Source organism: Grampus griseus (genome assembly GCF_964374135.1).
Source record: "Grampus griseus genome assembly, chromosome: 8".
Lineage (NCBI taxonomy): Eukaryota > Metazoa > Chordata > Mammalia > Artiodactyla > Delphinidae > Grampus > Grampus griseus.
Genome location: NC_139002.1, coordinates 24,415,972 through 24,438,135, shown reverse-complemented (window position 1 = coordinate 24,438,135; position 22,164 = coordinate 24,415,972). Strand labels below are relative to the sequence as shown.

The 22,164-nt window shown below is 39.1% G+C and overlaps 1 protein-coding gene across 1 annotated transcript in view; it reads right to left on the bottom strand.

The window, feature by feature from the left end:
* Positions 1-11,124: 11,124 nt before the first annotated feature.
* Positions 11,125-22,164, bottom strand: part of EXPH5 (exophilin 5) — a 75,251-nt gene continuing 64,211 nt past the window's right edge. The window contains exons 5-6 of the mRNA XM_082660643.1: positions 21,588-21,723; positions 11,125-18,826 (exon numbers count right to left, since the gene is read on the bottom strand). Coding sequence (XP_082516769.1) covers positions 13,443-18,826; positions 21,588-21,723 — 5,520 coding nt within the window. The 3' untranslated portion in view covers positions 11,125-13,442. The remainder of the gene's footprint in view (positions 18,827-21,587; positions 21,724-22,164) is intronic.

Below are 22,164 nucleotides of genomic sequence, written 5' to 3'. Positions count from 1 at the left end.
CGGTCCAGCTCGGCTGCGGCGGGGAGGGGACGGGAGCGCGGCGGGCCAGAGCTGGGCCCACCCCGGGGCGGGCTGTGCGCCGCCGCCCGCCGTCCCGCCTCCGGCCCCCTTCCGGCCGGAACGCGAGGGCGCGCCACAGGCGACTGCGTCAGGCGCTGCCGGGGGTCCGCGATGGACTCGTCACTTCCCCCACTCCCCCACCCCCAGCCGCGCAGGGTTGAGGACCAGGGTCGAGAGGCGGACACTGAGACCAGGGTGCTTGAGGCTGCACCCGGCCCCCACCTCTGGTTGCTGGAGTTTGGCACCTGTTTAGTGGAAACCGTCTTTTGAAGGACGCAAACACAATGGTGATTGCTAGGGGACCAGAGAAAAGGCCCAGCGGCGAACAGCTTTGAAGAGTTTAGGGAAATGCCTTCAAACAAGGAATTTCACTGGGTTTACGAGACGCTGAGCAAATATCACTCCCCTGATCCCCTACAAGGCCAAATCTCCCAGCCCTTTTGTTCACATCAGCACCAAATTTTATTACCTATCTCCTGTTTGTTTTCTGCTCAGCAGTCTCCCTCACTGGACTGTGACTCTCTCCATTCTCCCTAATCCCCTAACCCTAACTTCCCTTCTTTCAACAAGTGTTTGCTGAGCATCCACTGAGTTTGGGCCAAGCCTCAAGCCAGGAGCCAGGAGCTGGGCACTGGAGTAGCAGAAGTCACGGTTGAGGCTGGTGGGTGAGCGTCACCTCAAAGTCAGAAGCTGCTGTCTCCTGTAATTGATGAGGAATGATTGGTCTTGATTACTCCTCAGATGCTGAAAGTTGGATCTGGGAAGAGACTGGCAAGGGCCCTATTAGCGGGAAGCCACTGTCTGCCTCTCTTTTCGAACCATCTTATCTATATTAGTTAATTATTTTTCCTTCTTTTATCTGTTTATGGTTTTAATCTATTCAAAGGAAATAAAAGTTCTTCACAGGCTGGGTGAGCCAGGGAAAATTCACGTACCAGTATGGACACAGGATTTCTTTCTTTTTTAAAAATTTATTTATGGCTGCGTTGGGTCTTCATTGCTGCACGCAGGCTTTCTCTAGTTGTGGCGAGCGGGGGCTACTCTTCGTTGCAGTGTGCGGGCTTCTCATTGTAGTGACTTCTCTTGTTGTGGAGCATGGGCTCCAGGCACGCAGGCTTCAGTAGTTGCAGCACACAGGCTCAGTAGTTGTTGCTGCCGGGCTCTAGAGCCCAGGCTCAGTAGTTGTGGTGCACAGGCTTAGCTGCTCCATGGCATGTGGGATCTTCCCAGACCAGGGATCGAACCCTTGTCCCCTACATTGGCAGTGGATTCGTTTTTTTTTTTTTTTTCTGGTACGCGGGCCTCTCACTGTTGTGGCCTCTCCCGTTGCGGAGCACAGGCTCTGGACGTGCAGGCTCAGCGGCCATGGCTCACGGGCCCAGCCGCTCTGCGGCATGTGGGATCTTCCCGGACTGGGGCACGAACCCGTGTCCCCTGCATCGGCAGGCGGACTCCCAACCACTGCGCCACCAGGGAAGCCCAGCAGTGGGTTCTTAACCACTGCGCCACCAGGGAAGTCTCTGGAACAGAGACTGCATCCTCCTGATAGTTTCTTAATCCAGAGTCACCAAAATCAGGCCCTTGGGCTGCTCAGCATTCCCGCTATGACCAAGGTTTACCAGGGCAAAATCTTTACCATATTTTCCCCACTTCTCTTGACCTATTTTAATAATGCTGAGCAGAGTTTGTAGATAGTGTTCTTTGTACTTCGGAAAAATTTTCAGAAACCAATAGTAAAGCACTGATAAATTGCAGGGCTAAAGTGTAGCATTACTTGGCATTACTTTCACTGCTAAATTTTATTTTCTGGGAGTGTCTGCATACTTTAAATTGAAAAATTTGCTCTGCTCTAGCTATCGCTTAAAAGGTTGTTTGGAACACATTGTGTTTGCATTCTTTCAAAATAAATATTAAATTTTTTATTCAGAGAAATAATCTGAGGTTTAGCTGGTACTGGATGATAGTAGAATATGGCCTAATAACATTCCATCCAAAAACAACAGAATACAGTTTCTTCTCAAGTGCTCATGGAACATTCTCCAGGATAGATCATATCTTGGGTCACAAATCAAGCCTTGGTAAATTAGAGAAAATTGAAATCGTATCAAGTATCTTTTCTGACCACAACGCTATGAGACTAGATATCAATTACAGGAAAAAATCTGTAAAAAATACAAACACATGGAGGCTAAACAATACAGTACTAAATAGCCAAGAGATCACTGAAGAAATCAAAGAGGAAATCAGAAAATACCTAGAAACAAATGACAATGAAAACACGATGACCAAAACCTATGGGTTGCAGCAAAAGCAGTTCTAAGAAGGAAGTTTATAGCAATACAATCCTACCTTAAGAAACAAGAGACATCTCAAATAAACAACCTAAACTTACACCCAAAGCAATTAGAGAAAGAAGAACAAAAAACCCCAAAGTTAGCAGAAGGAAAGAAATCATAAAGATCAGAGCAGAAATGAATGAAAAAGAAATGAAGGAAACAATAGCAAATTTCAATAAAACTAAAAGCTGTTTCTTTGAGAGGATAAAAAAAAAATTGATAAACCATTAGCCAGACTCATCAAGAAAAAAAGGGAGGAGACTCAAATCAATAGAATTAGAAATGAAAAAGGAGAAGTAACAGCTGACACTGTAGAAATACAAAGTATCATGAGAGATTACTACAAGCAACTATATGCCAATAAAATAGACAACCTGGAAGAAATGGACAAATTCTTAGAAAAGCACAACATTCTGAGACTGAAGCAGGAAGAAATAGAAAATATAAACAGACCAATCACAAGCACTGAAATTGAGACTGTGATTAAAAATCTTACAACAAAAACCCAGGACCAGATGGCTTCACAGGGGAATTCTGTCAAATATTTAGAGAAGAGCTAACACCTATCCTTCTCACACTCTTCCAAAATATAGCAGAGGGAGGAACACTCCCAAACTCATTCTACAAGACCACCATCACCCTGATACCAAAACCAGACAAAAATGTCACAAGTAAAGAAAACTACAGGCCAATATCACTGGTGAACATAGATGCAAAAATCCTCAACAAAATATTAGCAAACAGAATGCAACAGTACATTAAAAGGATCATACAACACGATCGAATGGGATTTATCCCAGGAATGCAAGGATTCTTCAATATACGCAAATCAATCAATGTGATACGCCATATTAACAAATTGAAGGAGAAAAACCATATGATCATCTCAATAGATGCAGAAAAAGCTTTTGACTAAATGCAGTACCGATTTATGATAAAAATCCTCCAGAAAGTAGGCATAGAGGGAACCTACCTCAACATAATAAAGGCCATATATGACAAACCTACAGCCAACATTGTTCTCAATGGTGAAAAACTGAAACCGTTTCCTCTAAGATCAGGAAAAAGACAAGGTTGTCCACTCTCACCACTATTATTCAACATAGTTTTGGAAGTTTTAGCCACAGCAATCAGAGAAGAAGAAATATAAGGAATCCAAATCAGAAAAGAGGTAAAGATGTCACTGTTTGCAGATGACATGATACTATACAAAGAGAATCCTAAAGATGCTCCCAGAAAACTACTGTGGCTAATCAATGAATTTGGTAAAGTTGCAGGATACAAAATTAATGCACAGAAATCTCTTACATTCCTATATACTAATGATGAAAAATCTGAAAGAGAAATTAAGGAAACACTCCCATTTACCATTGCAACAAAAAGAATAAAATACCCAGCAATAAACCTACCTAAGGAGACAAAAGACCTGTATGCAGAAAACTATAAGACACCGATGAAAGAAATTAAAGATGATACAGATGGAGAGATATACCATGTTCTTGGATTGGAAGAATCAACATTATGAAAATGACTATACTACCCAAAGCAATCTACAGATTCAATGCAATCCCTATCAAACTACCAATGGCATTTTTCACAGAACTAGAACAAAACATTTCACAATTTGTGTGGAAACACAAAAGACCCTGAGTAGCCAAAGCAATATTGAGAAAGAAAAATGGAGCTGGAGGAATCAGGCTCCTGACTTCAACCTGTACTACAAAGCTACAGTAATCAAGACAGTATGCTACTGGCACAAAAACAGAAATATAGATCAATGGAACAGGATAGAAAACCCAGAGATAAACCCATGCACATATGTCACCTTATTTTTGATAAAGGAGGGAAGAATATACAATGGAGAAAAGACAGCCTCTTCAATAAGTGGTGCTGGGAAAACTAGACAGCTACATGTAAAATGATGAAATTAGAACACTCCCTAACACTATACACAAAAATAAACTCTAAATGGATTAGACACCTAAATGTAAGACCGGACACTATAAAACTCTTAGAGGAAAACATAGGAAGAACACTCTTTGACATAAATCACAGCAAGATCCTTTTTGACCCACCTCCTAGAGTAATGGAAATAAAACCAAAAATAAACAAATGGGACCTAATGAAACTTAAAAGCTTTTGCACACCAAAGGAAACCATAAACAAATGAAAAGACAACCCTCAGAATGGGAGAAAATATGTGCAAATGAAGCAACTGACAAAGGATTAATCTCCAAAATTTGCAAGCAGCTCATGCAGCTCGATATCAAAAAAACAAGCAACCCAATCCAAAAATGGGAAGAAGACCTAAATAGATATTTCTCCAAAGAAGATATACAGATTGGCAACAAACACATGAAAGGATGCTCAATATCACAAATCATTAGAGAAATGCAAATCAAAACCACAATGAGGTATCACCTCACACCAGTCAGAATGGCCATCATCAAAAAATCTACAAAAAATAAATGCTAGAGAGGGTGTGGAGAAAAGGGAACCCTCTTGCACTGTTGGTGGGAATGTAAGTTGAAACAACCACTATGGAGAACAGTATAGAGGTTCCTTAAAAAACGAAAAATAGAAGTACCATATGACCCAGCAATCCCACCTCTGGGCATATACCCTGAAAAAATAATAATTCAAAAAGAGCCATGTACCACAATATTCATTGCAGTTCTATTTACAATAGCCAGGTATGGAAGCCACCTAAGTGTCCATCAACAGATGAATGGATAAAGAAGATGTGGCACATATATACAATGGAATATTACTCAGCCATAAATAGAAACGAAATTGAGTTATTTGTAGTGAGGTGGATGGACCTAGAGTCTGTCATACAGAGTGAAGTAAGTCAGAAAGAGAAAAACAAATACCGTATGCTAACACATATATATGGAATCTAAAAAAAAAAAATGGTTCTGAAGAACTGGCGGCAGGACAGGAATAAAGACGCAGACGTAGAGAATGGACTTGAGGACATGGAGAGGGGGAAGGGTAAGCTGGGACGAAGTGAGAGAGTGGAATGGGCATATATACGTTACCAAATGTAAAATAGATAGCTAGTGGGAAGCAGCCGCATAGCACAGGTAGATCATCTTGGTGCTTTGTGACCACCTACAGAGCTGGGATAAGGAGGGTGGGAGGGAGGTGCAAGAGGGAGGAGATATGGGGATATATGTATATGTATACCTGATTCACTTTTTTATAAAGCAGAAACACCATTGTAAAGCAATTATCCTCCAATAAAGATGTTAAAAAAATATGGCCTAATAAATTAGATAACACGTGGTAACACTATTTTTGAGAACAGATCAAGGAAGCCATATAATTGTATCTGAACACTTGTTTAGCTGTACTGAGTCTATAGCAACCTGTTTTCTTTCTCATCCTAATCCATATCTTAAAAAGTATATCTCTTCAAATCAACCAATGCCTTGACTAGATTCTTTATAATAAATCAAATATCATTCACTCAACAAACATTTATTCCATGCCTACTATGTTTTACACATTATACTTTGACTTCACAGCTCCTATGGTTTAGTGGAGAAGAAAGACAAAGAGGAAATGTAAATAGTGTTATAGGTGCTAAAACATGGGTGTCAAGAACTGTATAGTGTCTGAGATTTTACCCTATTTACAAGCTAATAAGTTAGTCTGTTACTGTTTCATGGATGCTGTCAAAAGACACAAGACTCCTGGGTCAGAGACAAAGAACAATATTATTCATTGTAAAAGCAGTAACCAGAGCTTGTTTTGGTTTGTGTTGGATCCCCATGTCTCTTGTTATATGCTGAAATGAGTTCCTCGATAATTCATATGTAGAGGTGTTAACACTAGTACCTCAGAACATCACTGTATTTGGAGACAGTACCTTTAAAGAGATGATTAAGTCAAAAGCAAGTCATTAGGGTGGGCCCTAATCCAATCTAACTGGTGTCCTAGTAAGAAGAGGAAATTTGGGCACACAGAGAGACACCAGGAGTTCTTGGTTACAGGAGACAGACCATGTGAGGATGCAGTGAGAAGGTAGCCATCTGCAATCCAAGGAGAGAGGAGTCAGGAGAAATCAAATTTGATCTTGGACTTCTAACCTCCAGAACTGTGAGAAAATAAATCTTGCCATTTAAGCCAATCAGTCTGTGGAATTTTGTTATGGTGGCCCTAGCAAACGAATACACTCTCTCCACCCACCTCCCCCCCAACAAAAGTCCTGTGGGGACAATGCAAAAGACCTGTCCTGGATGCCTGAAGTGAGTTGCATTACAAGAGATACACTCTAAATTCAGGGGCTTACCATTTTTAGAGTAAGGGGAATTAAGTCTGTTCTTTGTCAGTGGGGAGATGTTTTCTCATCCCTCTAGGATGCTTGCTGCAAACACATCCTGTACCTTTACACTATGGGTAAAGAATAGTCAAGAACTTACATTCTTGGCATTCCCAGCAAAAATGTTCAGATATGTCCAGGGCCCATGGCAGATTGCCTCTACCAACATAAGTACATCAGATGAGGCCCAGTTAACCCAAACTTGGGAGAACTGAGATGCTTTCTGAAAGAGATGACATCTATGCTGACTCATGAAGGTCAAATAAAAATTTGCTGCAGGAAGAGGGGGAGAAGGGCATTCCAGGCAGGAGAAAAGTCATGCACAAAAGTTGAAATAAATGACACACTTCAAGAAGTTTTCTGTTCCCTTTCACATTCATCTATATATTGAGTTCCAATCTCAGACACCTAGAATTACAGTCTGTGTGTGACTCTGGAAGGTCAACGTTCAATATGTATGCTTTTATGAATTGCACTGGCCCCTGGAGTCTTCACATTAAAGCTATGTAAAATTCACAGCTATTGATTATTCACTCAGTTCATCATTTTCTAGAAACTGTTCCTCTTTTTTTTTTTTTTTTTTTAATATACTACACAATCCAGAGTTAACAGTGAGGCTTTGCGAAACATGACCTTAACCCATGGCCATAGTTGATTGGTCCATAGTTTAGGACCTGCCTCATACTGAACCAGTCGGAATCTTTTCCTTGGGAGTTTAAAATCAGGGTTAAGAGATTTCAATTTGTAACTATTCTCTTAAACAGAGGCAACGTAAACGTCATGTTTTTTGCCTTTTAAACTGAAAATGGAGGAGAAATATAGAAAACTCTCTGGGTTTTCTATACAGTGCACTATAGAGGCTTGGTACAGTTCATAAGCAGCATCTTTGCCCTTGGTTTCTGGGATATCCCTGTGTCATTATAATAAATTTATCTTTTAACATTAGAGAATTGTCTAATTTTCAATGTTATTAATAAAAACCTTACTTGGGCTTAGACAAGCTTAGATCTCATAAAAATTCATAAAAATTTATTTTTGATTATTTCAGTAATATTTATTCAGCACCCACTTTTTGTCATGCATTCTGCAAGGTGCTGGGGATATAAACTCAGTGGCTGCCTTTCCATACATTACAGTTCCAAGGGTGGATTTTAGATTATGAGACAACTGGTTTAAATATTAACTTGCATTTAGAATCAGAATACAGGTGTATTTCCTCCTAAAACACACTACTTATTGGTCCAGTCTGAATCAGGCACTCATTCCTGAACCAATCAATTGTGCTCAGACTCTTAGGGTCTTGTAAGAACATTGATTCTTCCACAGTGAAGATGTGGTGGTGGTGGTGGTGGTGGTGGTGATGGGGTGTCAGTTGGAGAATGGAATTGCCAAAGAAAAGAAAGAAGTGTCTACTGAGAAGACAATCATATCAACAACCACTGCATACCTCCAAAGCATTTCTAGAAGTACTTCTGAGTTTACTCTAGACTGCAATGACAGCATAATCTGGAAAGGATAGATGGGATAGAAAGCATGGGCTCAGAGGGAAAATTAGTGCTAGCATTTATTTTATTAAAACACAATGTTTCCTAAAAGTTCTCAACACAAGGAAAAACACAATTTTCTTCTTCTTCTACCCCCGTTCTTTTTGTATCTGTATGAGATGATGAATGTTAATTAAACTTATTGTGACAATCATTTGGCAATATAGGTAAGTCATGTCATTATGCTGTACACTTTAAACTTATACAGTGCTGTATCTCAATTATATCTCAATACAACTGAAAAAAAAACCCCACAATTTTTCACAGACTGTAGTACAAATATTAATTTTCTAAAAGAAAATAACTTATTAAATATTCTCCTGGATAGTAAATCTTTTTAAAAAATTGTCTCTCATTTTTTATCTGTATACCCACTGATAAAATATTCTAAGTGCATAAATACAATCATAATTACACACACACATAGATACCTATGTATACCCATGTGTGTATATATTTATAGTTTCTTTTTTGGAGGGGTCTTGGCTACCTCTTCTCTCTCTTTTCTGCTGTTCTTGAACATACATCCCCACCTCACCCCCCCAGTCTGGCCACAAAACAACCAACATTAATAGCCTAGTATGTAGCCCTCCATAACATACACATGCATATGCAGGTTTCTTGGTTAATGCTTTACAAAAATGAGATTTTGTATTTCTCAGTCAATAGTACCTCACGCAAATTCTTCTAAGTCAACTTGTATAGTTATACCTTATTTTTTTTAATGGTTTCATCATATTACATATGTGGGTGTTCATAATATATTGTCACTTCTTATTAGGTATTCACTTTGTTTCTGGTTTTTGCCACAAAATACATTGTAGCAATACAAATGATTATGTGTAACTCTATGCATATTAGTGCTTTTTATTTCTATTGGAGTGGTTTCTGGGGCAAATAAATATGATTCAGCCAGCATCCTGATTCTGCATCTTCCTGGTCATAACAAGGACAGAAGCTCCCATGGCAGTCCAATAATCTATGGCATGGTTTTAGGAATTGGACCTAGAATTTCAGCGTAATGTTTATCCCCTGAGCCCTACCAATGTGTTTCTGAGCAAAGTATATATGCTTTAATAAATCCTTTTCTATTTGAACCACCTAGAGAGGATTATATTGTCTACAACTAAAAATCCTAGCTGATCTAATGTATTTTAAATTTTAATAAAGGACAGTAAAAATATTTTGAATAAAATACTGCTCATATTCAAGATGATGACACTCTCCTGTCCTTGGTAGAGAGATGGCTTTGGGTTCCTCTTCTAGAAAAGATAAAAGATTAGTACAAATCTACTAATTTGTTTAGCAGGAATTAACATTGCATGTCTTACATTTCAACTGGAAAGGTCTGCTTATCTTTCATAAGTGCTACTGGGCAGTAGATGGCCCAACTCCACGGGGCTTCCTCTTCCTTTATAAGTGTGAGAACTCTCAGAGAGAAATGCCAGACCCTCCTCATTCCTCCTCTCTTTTGCAGCCAAGTACATTGATCTCCACTTATGGTTGGTTGCTTTTTGGTACAAATGGAAGGAGAAGAGAGAAGGAGTCATTGTTTTCTAAAACCACTCATATGGCTGATCTTATTCAATAGCCACCAGTAAGATTTATTTGAATACTTTCGTCCACCACACTCCACCCCCCGTTTTCTTTTTTGTATTCTTCCTGAAACTTTCACACTTAAAAATAATCATTTGAGGATGGGAATAAAAACCAAGTCAAATAATGCATCTATTTAAATCATTTATTTCAACACAGGCATTGTTTCAAATTTGTACCTTGTCTTGTAACACATTTCATATCTAGGGAACAGGTTTGAGAACAAGTACATAAAAGGATTATTTGACAACATTTTAAACAAAAGTGCTTAAGGCTTATTACATGTTTCAGAAACACAGAAGTGCCAGTCACAAAGAGACTCAAAGTAAAATATTTACATATCTACACTGTACATTTAAATGGGTTATTCTGAAGCATTATTACTATTATTAACAATAAACTCTTAGCAAAAAGGCCTCTTTAACCCTCTGGTATTCAATGGAGTATATTACTTTTATGGACATGTGGATATTCCAGTTTGACACCTAGCTTTACCATAACGTAAGTGGACTTTCTTTCACCACCTCAAGTACAGGCACACATGTACCTCCTACACAAAGCAGATTTTATTAGCCTATCATCAGCCAAAACCTTGTTAGCAGCAGTTGGAGTTTTATTAACAGCGATGTATTTACAATATAAGGGAGTAAATTATTTAGAGGGAAGTCTCTAAAAATTAAAATAATCTCATTAAGCCCTATTTTATTTTATTATTTTATTTTTAATTTTATTTATTTATTTATTTTTGCGTTATGCGGGCCTCTCACCGTTGTGGCCTCTCTCGTTGCGGAGCACAGGCTCCGGACGCGCAGACTCAGCGGCCATGGCTCACGGGCCCAGCCGCTCCGCGGCATGTGGGATCCTCCCAGACCGGGGCACGAACCCACTTCTCCTGCATCGGCAGGCGGACTCTTAACCACTGCGCCACCAGGGAAGCCCCTAAGCCCTATTTTAAATGGACTTTACATGTAAAATTTATGGCTATAGAAGTCTATCATTTAAACAAGTTAATAATTTACCAGGTACTTATTAATATTGATTTCTTCATTATTTACTCCATTTATGTGACTATTTACTTTAATGATGATTATATATTTTAGAAAACGAGTTATGAGTATAAAAATGACTACTATAAATTATTATAGCTATACCAAAAATGAATATTAAAAAGCAGCAGTTTGTATGTTAAAATACATAGACATTTGCTATACTTCTTTAATGAAGTGTTTTATAAAGGTATAAAATTATAGAAGGTGCTATTTTCATGAATTTTTCTGTTTGCTTGACTTTTGAGCCAGACCAACAAGCAAATATTACAAATAGTGCAATGAGCATTGGCCATCAATGACCTTTGAATTCAGATGGTAGATTCTAGTACAGAGAAGCAGGGTCCCAAAGTAGTTGTTTAGCCTGACTTTAATTTACCTAATTGTTGATATAGGCTAAATTCAGTGAAAAATAAGCTAACTTCATCTCACCTTTTGTAACATACATGTAGACTCAGAATATTTACTGAAATAGATTGGTAAATGATCATTTAAAAAACCAAGAATCTTAATATTAAAATATTAACTTCGAATATTTTAAAATTAAATAGAAAACATAGGTCATGGTTTATGAATTTTATTTAAATTATCAGATAAATAGAAAAAGGAAGGTAGAATTTACAAACATACATGAAACAAAGAATAAACTGTTATTTATTCTTCACCATACAAATTTAAATGGAAACGTTTAGAACAGTTGATTTAGAATTCTACTGTCAGTCTCTTTGAGGTCAGGATTGGCCAGAGCTTGAAGTTTAAGACAATTTATAGATTGAAGAAATAGCTTTCATGTAATTACCTCATTTTCCTTAGTTTTGAGTTTCATGGGAACAATGCAAACTAGCTCTGGCATTTTGCTTCTAGGCAAGGCAATGGTTAGGAGGATAATAATAATATAGTCCTTTCTTGCATTTCTATCAGTTCCAAATTTCTGCATACTTCCCCAACACCTATCATTATCCTTAATTTATATGGATGAAACAAACTAGGTGAGAAAAATGGAAACTAAAATGAGGCCAGGAAGCAAATATAAACCAAACAAGATGAAATCCATTCATGCTGACCCTCACAGTACTAAGATCCAGGATGGCATGATTTCTGTAGTTCTAGCAGATTAGCTTCACTGCCACCTGTTTATTGGTCTTTATGCTGATTAGGAGGAGAGAAAACCCCAAAAATTCCGCATGGCAAATAAAGAGTTAGGAAAGCCAAGTTATCAGTGGGTGTGACAAGTTATTTAGTCTAGATAAATTATTGAAGGAATCATAGTGACGAGCCCTTAGAAGTTCTGCCTTCTAATTTCCAAGGGTCTGGTAAATGATCTGGCAAAGAAGCCTGTGAACCCCAAGGTGTCAGATCTGACTTGGTAGTACTTTAGGGACTTGACCAAGGCTACCATTTGCAACTAAAATGTCTCACATGGAAAAAAGTGTTCTACCCTGCAAATAAAGAAAAAATTTAAATGGATGGTTCTGGAGAAATGGAAGAAAAAAGGAACAGTTGCAGAGAGAGCTGCAGTAAGGATGTCAGTCTCATGAAGGGATGTCTGCTTATCTCTACCCCTCAGTTATGTTCCCTTCCTAAGCAGAAATTCTGTGGCAAAGCCACCTTCTGTACCATCCTAGAAACTATTTCAAAGGAATTCCTAGAAGTACTAATGTTCTTTGGCTTACTAGGGATTTACCTCTTCACCTACTATCTCAAGCACTTCAAATATGTGTTTCCCTGGCTCCGCTATGGATAAAACAGGATGTCCTTATAGATATGGCCTTATCTTTGCTCAAAAGAAAAAAACCCCAAAAAACCCAAACTCTAAACCTCCTAAATGTTGATGAGTCAGACAGGATAATAATACTTACTCCATTGTTATCACCCTATATTTTATTAAATGCCATGAATATAAGGTATGGAAGAGGCAAGACAGAGTTTTGCTGTTGTGCTGGGATATTAAAGTTGTAAATCACCATGAAAGGTATAAGAAAGTTAGGGGGAAAATAGAGCAGAAAACCAAAACTGGACAGTGAATTAGAGATTAAGTTTGGGCTGAGTGGCAGAAGGCCAAGGATATATACAGGGGAAGAAAACAGCAGAGAATCCCTCTAAACAAGAATTCATTGCTCTAGAATTCAGGAAGTCTATATATAGGGTGTGGAGGGGGAAAAAAAGAGAATTTGGATTGTTTCAGAGCAGGAACTGCCCAGACTAGATATTTTTTTTTTCTAATGTCTGTCCTTTCCGTAGACATACATATTTGCACTTTATTTACATTACACACTTTTTTTTTTTTTTTTTGCAGTTCGCGGGCCTCTCACTGTTGTGGCCTCTCCCGTTGCGGAGCACAGGCTCTGGACGCGCAGGCTCAGCGGCCATGGCTCACAGGCCCAGCCACTCCGCGGCATGTGGGATCTTCCCGGACCGGGGCACGAACCCGTGTCCCCTGCATCGGCAGGCGGACTCTCAACCACTGCGCCACCAGGGAAGCCCTACATTACAAACTTTTGGTGAAAAGGTTATACATTTTATAGAAAAAGCTTCACAGTTCTGACTCTTTGTCATTTTCATCCAGGTAGTATTCGTCATCCGTGGTTGTGTCTGTGTCACAATCTGAGTCTACTGGATCATCTTCATAGATATTAAGTGGTGCACTTAGAGATAAGCCATCTTTTGGCATCTGATTACTAGGAGAATTAGAACTTGATGACTCTGTTGGGTTAGGAGGGTTAACTACATCATCTTTCAGGAAGCCAGGGTTCTTAAGAAAACTTGGTTTCCATAATCTTCCTTGTGTGAGTGACCTCTTTACATTCTCCAAGAAAGCCAGTTGTTGTTCTTTCCCAAATATCCCATAGTCAATAGGTCTGGATATAGATGTTGCAGACCTAGGACCCATTTTTGGCCCGCTGTTGTACAAAGCCCAACTTTCATTTTCATCACAGGAGGGTAGTTCAGAAAAAGATTTGAATCTTCGACTGTACCCACTGTTGTTAGAGAATTCATTCCCAAGGGTCAGTTGACTCAGGGCATTGTCAATAGAAGTACTTTCAGAAAAATGACGCTCTCTGAATTTTGGAGGATGACTTTTTCGTAGTAGAGCACCGTGCACATTGATGCTTTTTAAACTCTTTGAATGATAGGGGTGTGGCTCAGGTTCCCACTCCAGAGATGAAGCACTCCTTTGTTGTTGCTGAAAACTGGCCAGTGGCATGCTTACTGTAGATTTCTCTGCAGGCTCCAATTGAAAAGGAGGGTTCAGCCCCCTCTGATGGTCAGGGAAATCTGCTTCCCTGAGGCTGATCAATGAGGGTTGGGCCAGGGCTTCTGACTCTCCTTCCAAAATCTGAGCTACTGTTACATCCTTAGAATTCTCATACTTTAGTTGTGATTCTGAGATTTTTTTAAACTCATTTTGATGTGGCTGTGAAATATTGTTAGACTTCTGATTGCTTAAGTGTGTAGAAGTTTCTCTGTTGGTTATTGCAGTAACCTGGAGAGGGTCCTCGGATTTCTCCACATTTACTCCATCATTACTTAACCTGCTTTCATCTGTGGATTCTGTGGACTTTAACGTAGGCACAGGGGAGTGTGGGTTGCACTTTGGTGTGCCAGGGGATAAGGTGCTAAAGCCAGAATTGTTCCCACTTTGAGGAAAGATAGTAGTTACATGTCTTCTGGGGTATAAATCTTCAGCTGGAAATTTTCTGCTTGCTTTGGACATAACTGCCAATCTGTGTTTAACTGAAGATCTGTTTTCCCCTTTTTCTAGGTCATCCAAGCTTTTTTTACTTTTATTACTTCCTTCAAGAAGTGAAGGTTGATTCCATGCCAACTCCTGCATTTCATCTTTAGCCTTGCTCTCTGTCATATTTACCTCCTGACTTCTTTGAGGTAGTTCTCTGGGTTCAGACTGTAAACTGTCTAAATCTTGTTCACTTGAACAAGTCTTCTCATCAAGCTGTAGTTTATGCAAGGCTGGAGTAAGAGCAAAGACTTGGCTTTCTGAGTCAGAAAGTGGTTTATCAGGGTTTTTTGGGAAATCTTTTCTAATTCCCCCTCTTACTTCCCCAGGCTGCAATCCATTGGAGCTATCATCTATAGCTATACCTGTTATATCTTTCTGAAGACTTCCAGTAGCTGTAATGGTTATAGCACTACTTGTACACTCCCCAGAACTTCTAATAATTTGTGAATTTTCAACATTCTCTTCTGAATGGGCTGGGAGGTTAGAAAAATCACTGTTACCTGATTTAATGGATTGCTGACAATTTTCAGATTTCTCTCTTGTAACTTTTTTTCCCTGAAGCATTAGTGAAGTATACAGGGTTTCACTTCGCAATTTTCCCCCTTTCTCTTTCTTGCTTTGTGAATCACATAAAGGTGTTTTAGCTAAGTTGTGTGGGGAAACCTCTCTAGATTTAGGTTCTCCTTTATGAAGAGAAACATCTGCTTCAATAGAAGCAATTTCCTGTAATGTAGGCTCTGAGGACCTAAAACTTGGTAATTGTAAACCAGTCATATTTTCAGTGGTGTGAGAAAGATGGCTGTTCTCCTGAGCAGAGCTGACCTGCATCTTTAGATCTTTAGAGGAAGGTGTTCCTGACTGCTCGTGTGTAGAACAATTTAGTTTGTCTTTTTCTAAAGCATTAGGAGATATTTCAGTCCCCACTTTAGCTGATTCTGTAAGTGAATCGATATTTTGTGTATACTTTTGAAGAAGGTTACAGAACTTTTTTCTGTGTTTCCTTGGTAGAGTATAGTATATTGAAATCACCTCAAGACATTTCACATTATCTTCATCACCAGAAACAGAAAACATGCTAGTAGTCTTAAATTTATGTAATGTTTTCCCACTTTCTTTGCCTGACAAATCTGCAGAAAAAGGTAAAGGGTGTTCATTTGGATGGGAAAATATACCTGTCCTGGAGGCAGAAATTCTACCATTCTTTTCAGTGCATTCCTGAAAGTATTCCTTCTGGTGGTGTCTTTTGCTTAAAGAACACTCCCGAACAGATGAGTCACTTCCCAGAGGGTTAATGAGTCTCTCCCAAGGCTTTAGTGTTGTAATAGAAGCATCTGTATCTGAGACTAAACCTTCTTTTCTTTCATCTCTTCCAGTTGAGGCATATGGCACCCCTGAGGGACATGACACAGCCCTCTTGATGAGGACTTGAAGTGGTCCTTTTCTAACAGAAGCAGATCCAATGTTTGTCATATTTGTCATCTCCTCTGTGGCTTCAGGTGGTATTGAGACTGAGTCTGAAACTACTCCGGAATATTTGCTCTCTGACTCACAAGAACTGGGACTGAATTTGTTTGATGTGTACTTCCCTACTGGATCTTCCACATCATTTTTGATTTGGAATGCAAGTTGCTCATTCCTAAACAAAGAAGGCATTTTCTTACTTTCAGACTTCCTGTTATTGATGAGAAAACTGGCTGATTTTCTTGGTAAGGTACAATAAATTGTGTGAAGCTCAGGAGGCTTGGAATTGCTTTCAGTTCCCTCAATGAGGTTACTGCTGTCACTTGTGGGTATTGATCTACTTTCCGTTTTGCTTAATTTTTCGGTATAGGATATACGTCGTCTTATTTTTCCTTTTCCCTTTCCATCCCTGAAAGGAGGATGTGAATGGCATTTGACAACATCAACCACTTCATTATGTACAGGCATACAATTAACATTACTCTTTTGGTTTTCTGAGAAGCTTAGGGAAAATTGACTATTTTCGTTCTTGCAATCATTGTCTTTTTCTTCTCTTTCTCCCAGAGACAGATCTTTGCTTGAAGGACATTTCCAGGAGAACCCTGCAGTAGAAGGAATCACCAGAGCATCAAGGCAAGAATCATTTGATGGTAAGGAATCTGGTAGTGTACCTGATGACAGATCTAAAGAATCACATGGCACATTGCGGTCGGCAGGTGACTTGCTACAGTTGGTAGAATAAGTTGTGGTACATTGTTCTTCCTTGGTATCTAAAACAGCAGGCTTTTCTGAAGACTGTGCATTTTGATTATCAGTACATTCAGGACTCCCGTGGTTATTTTTAATAATGTTTGAAATATCTTTATTTCTTACTGTTAATTCCTGGTGAAAACCTTGATTTGGGCTGAGAGAAGGTGATGTTGTTTTGCTTTCCTGAATGAAAGGAAGGGAAGTTGCTGAGCCAAGTTTTCTGTTCCCAGTATAACTCTTATCTTTTTTTAGTTCATTGGCTTTATGAATTTTGGAGATATCTCTCCTGGAAATCTCTCCAGGCAAACTTTTTGAACTTATCGTCGTAGATGCATTAAAAACAAATCTGTTGCTCTTGGCTGAGTCCTGAGAGAGGAAATTTTGAAAATCAGGTAAAGGGTTAGAAATTACTGTCTGTGAAACAAGTTGGGGTATTTCACCTGTCATGGTTGTCTGGTCTATCTTGTTTAGTTGTTTGTCTTTTTCCAAAACAGATCCATTCAAGTCTTTCTCATTATTCACTTCCGTGACCAAGATATTGGGTTGGTTTTCAGTCAGAGGTGGAGAATCAACTGAATCACTGTTGGTCCCAGTGACTTCTGTATAGTTTCTGATTGGAAGAGAAGCAGGCTTAATTTTCTGCAAAGTGACTGTGGGATTCTGAAAGTTGGGACTCTGAGGATTCCCTCTGTCATCAGGAATCTGTGGGAAGGTAGTTTTGAATGAGGATGCTAGAGTTTGAGCAATTTCAAATGAGTAAGGTTCTTTGTTTATATGTAGTTCCATAGGAGAACTGTCCTGTTGACATTCTAACCCATCAGATTTGATGTGATAGCTTGAACCAGGCATGGGGCAAACATTTGGTGCACTAAAATAAGTAGACTCGTTCCTTTTAACTTGTGACACCTCCATGCTCTCCAGTGTGGATGCCTGAGAATCAAACTGTGAGGGATGTGGCTTCTCTTGGTTTCTGGAAATATTTGTCCTGTACCTAGGAGAAAATGACCCCCAGTGTTGAGAAGGAACACTATGACAATGACCAGCTAAAAATGCACTATTTGCTTCAATGGAGATCATTTCAAAGTCTCTGTCAGAAGAAGTGAATGGTTTCCTGCTTTGATGAAAGTCAGACCAGGAAGAATGTTTTTCCTGTTGGCCCCCAAAAGGACTTGGTCTAAATCTCTGTTCCCTGCTCCATCCAAAGGTATTGCTAAGGAAAGACCCAGTAAATGGGTTATCTTCATGGTAGAACAGCATATTCTCTGAGTTCTCAAATGGGTCAGCACTCATTGCATTATTCATGGGGGCATTTAAACTAACACTTCGGTGAACACTCTGTGGATGGTAAAATTCATATCTCCTATCCTCCTGAAAACACCTGGGATACATATACTGGTCAGCAAGGTCAATTTCCATTGGTGATGGTGCCCTCAGGAACTCTTCCTGGTTCTGCCTATCACTAGAGGAATCTGATCTATTCCATATGATAGATGATAAAGGAGTTCTCTTTGGGCTCTGTTGGTGGCTTGGTGGTATAAACCCAGTCTTGATCTGAGTTGTGGCTGAAAAAGGTAAGCTTCTTGCTGTGAAATACCCTGTAGCTGGTGAGGCTGATTGTTGTCTGCTGTCAAAATACAGAGAAATACTACCAAAAATATTCTTTTGCACATAATCTTCTTTTAAGACTCTGGGTTCCCTTGTCTTGTACATATCACAGATTGTCCTTGTTCTAGGAGAAAAGGTTTTAAAACCTTCCTTAGGGGTTCCTGGTCTTAGGATGTCATAGATAGACATATTAGAAGTTTCATTACAGCAATTTTTGTGCCTTGCTGTGATATTACGGTGTTTATTCCCACTGGAGTAAAAACGACTGAACTGTGTTCTTGATCCATAGTTGAGAGGTGTTCTGGCATCCAATGAGCTTGGAGACTGTTCCTGAGCCAGTTTTCCATCCAAATCATCTAAAACTAAAAGGAGAATATACGTCATTTTTTTGCATAAGATTTTACAGTCTAATAATATTTTGAGTTGTTGAAGGCTCCGCTTGAAGAAACATAATCCCTTATAATTTTTAGATCATATCACCATAAATGTTATGACATTAACTTTGATTATGTCTTTAAGATAGTTTGACTTTTACAAGCCTGTAATGGAAGTTTCTTTTTCATTTTCACACTTTTTCAAATCACACATTTTCAAAGTTGACCTTCCAAAATGTCTTAAGAACATAAAAGCACATTTTCCCCCCTAACAGTAAATTTTAATCATGGTTTCTAGTGAATCTTTTGTGTCACTAGGTAGCTATAATGTTTCCAATTATGTTTACCTCAGGGGATTGTAAAAGATATGAAAGTCTGTAAATAACATGTGAGTTCTTAGTTGTACTTAGTTGCACATTACTGCCAAAAGTTTAGCATCCAATTTATTAACATACCTATTTGGATAGTAACAGATATATTTTATCATATTCATGTTACAATAAATATGAGTAGATTGTGTATTTTTTTAAGAAATGTTCATTAAAAAAATAAAATCTGACATGAGAAATAAGTTATGGGATTATTTAAATTGCTGAAGAACTTTTTGGTTTACAGAAATCTATCCTTCTGAGTTACATAAAATGGTGCACTTTCTTTGGTTAATTGAAATTATTTGTCATTAAAAATTGTAATTTTAGGGGTTTCCCTGGTGGCACAGTGGTTGAGAGTCCGCCTGCCGATGCAGGGGACACGGGTTCGTGCCCCGGTCCAGGAAGATCCCACATGCCGCGGAGCGGCTAGGCCCGTGAGCCATGGCCGCTGAGCCTGTGCTCCGCAACGGGAGAGGCCACATACAGCAAAAAAAAAAAAAAAAAAAAAATTGTAATTTTAACTCTTCAATGACAGGGAAAGTGAGGTATATCGGTATCTGAGTGAATGTAAGTGAGACGTACTTATAATATACCAATTATGTTAGGACAGGTGCTGAAGGGGTTTTTGATATCTGCTCTGAATTTTCTCTACTCTCTTTTATTTGTAAGTTGGTGCTATTAAGTTCGCATAGCCAGCAAAAGAACTAGTCTTGAGCATGAAAGATCTGTAACTAAGGAATTCTTCAGGGAAAACATTCGTCAATGTTTTAGTGAAAAAAATTATTTTTCTCCTGTCCCTGAAATAATTTATTTCCTACATCCACAAATAAAATAATCAAGCAATGCCAAAATATAAGGCAGGGCAAAAAGAAAAGAAAACTACATAAATCTGTCTTTAAAGCAAATTATAATGAAATCTCTTTGATTTCTGTTTTCCGTTTCAAGCTGTTCATAGTTTTTTCTTCCTCCTTAAATAAAGTCTTTTGCTGACTACAAAAGCAATATATGGTAAATACAGGAAAATATAACAAAAGAGGTAAAATCACCTGGAGTCCTTCTTCCCAGAGATAACCACTCTTAACATCAGTATCACGGGACTTTAAATTATTCAAAGTTACTTTGATTCCGAAATTAATACTGCTATTTGACTCACTACTCTTGAGGTCAAAAAAATTCCTGTTCTGCTTCTCCTTTTTATTTTCAGAGAGGTCAAGTCATTTTTTTTTTTCATTTCATAAAAAGTAGCTCTCCTCTACTAGCAAAACCTTTGTTTCGGAACAGAAGTTTTCCTCTGGGTCTCTTTTCTCTGAAGCAAGTTCTCTGCCAGTAACCATCTTACTGAAAGGAGTTAACCAACCAGCTGGATGTCTCTCAATGATCACACCACCTGTCCTAACTATAGGGCTGAGGTGACATCATTGCCCTTGGAAATTGAATTTAGTTCCTCAAGGTGAAGCTAGTGAATGATTTCAGACTTCACTTTTCAAATGGCTAGGCTTATTTTATATAGAATAAACTATGTCAAGGTGAGCTATGCTTGTATAATAAGGTCCATGTGTATATAGTACTTTTGGAACCTGTTTTAGTCTTTATTGTTATCTATTGTACAAGGTTAATTGTTTAACAACGATCAGATTTCATCACAGTGCATTTAGGTCCTAATCAGGAACAATAAAAGTCTATTAAGGACAGTAAACTTTATAGATATATTTCCTAAAGACATATCTTTTCCTTTTTACCTGGGTTTAAATATTAAACATTATTACCATTCCATAGATTTATCAGGCCTTGATCCAAGAATATTTGCTTAGATTATATTTAAATATAAGATTCTTTAGGGACTTCCCTGGTGGCGCAGTGGTTACGAATCCACCCGCCAATGCAGGGGACATGGGTTCGAGCTCTGGTCTGAGAAGATCCCACATGCCGCGGAGCAACTAAGTCTGTGCGCTACAACTACTGAGCCTGTGTTCTAGAGCCCGCGAACCACAACTACTGAGCCCATGTGCTACAACTACTGAAGCCCGCACGCCTAAGAGCCCATTCTCCGCAACAAGAGAAGCCACCGCGATGAGAAGCCCGCGCACCGCAACGAAGAGTAGCCTCCGCTCACCACAACTAGAGAAAGCCTGCACAGAGTAACAAAGACCCAACACAGCAAAAAATAAATAAATTAATAAATTAATTTAAGAAAATGATTCTTTAATATTTGTGTTAATAGCATGTAACCACATCTTCTTTAGGTAAGGTAAACAAGAGGGACTTCAGAAATGAGGTACAGGGTTTGATACATTTTGAGCACTTTAATACAGACTGTAATTATTATTTGCTTTCCTTTAGTACTGGGAATTCCAAAGCAATTCAATGCATAGACTTACCTTGGAAAAACTCATCCTCTAGCAGTGAAGCATCCCACGGAGGCATGCTACTTCCCTCCCTCATGCCTGCTGGCTTGGGGACAAATGCACTGCCAATGGGTTGATTTTCCAGAGGTGAATTGTATATTTTTGCCTGCTAATTTTAAAATAGAAAATGTAATATTATTTCTGGACTTCCCCAGCCAACATGTTCCCACGAAAATGTCCCAAGCTTAAAAGTCCTAGTCTAGGGCTTCCCTGGTGGCGCAGTGGTTGAGAGTCCACCTGCCGATGCAGGGGACACGGGTTCGTGCCCCGGCCCGGGAGGATCCCACGTGCCGCGGAGCGGCTGGGCCCGTGAGCCGTGGCCGCTGAGCCTGCGCGTCCGGAGCCTGTGCTCCGCAGCAGGAGATGCCACAGCAGTGAGAGGCCCGCGTGCCGCAAAAAAAAAAAAAAAAAAAAAAAAAAAAAAGTCCTAGTCTAAGGACAGCAAATAAATTTTCCTAACATTTATTTCTCTAGTTGTAATGTTTTGTTGCTTTTGCAATTTGCAACTGATCACAAACTTCTCCATACCTACATTAATTCCTTTCAGTAT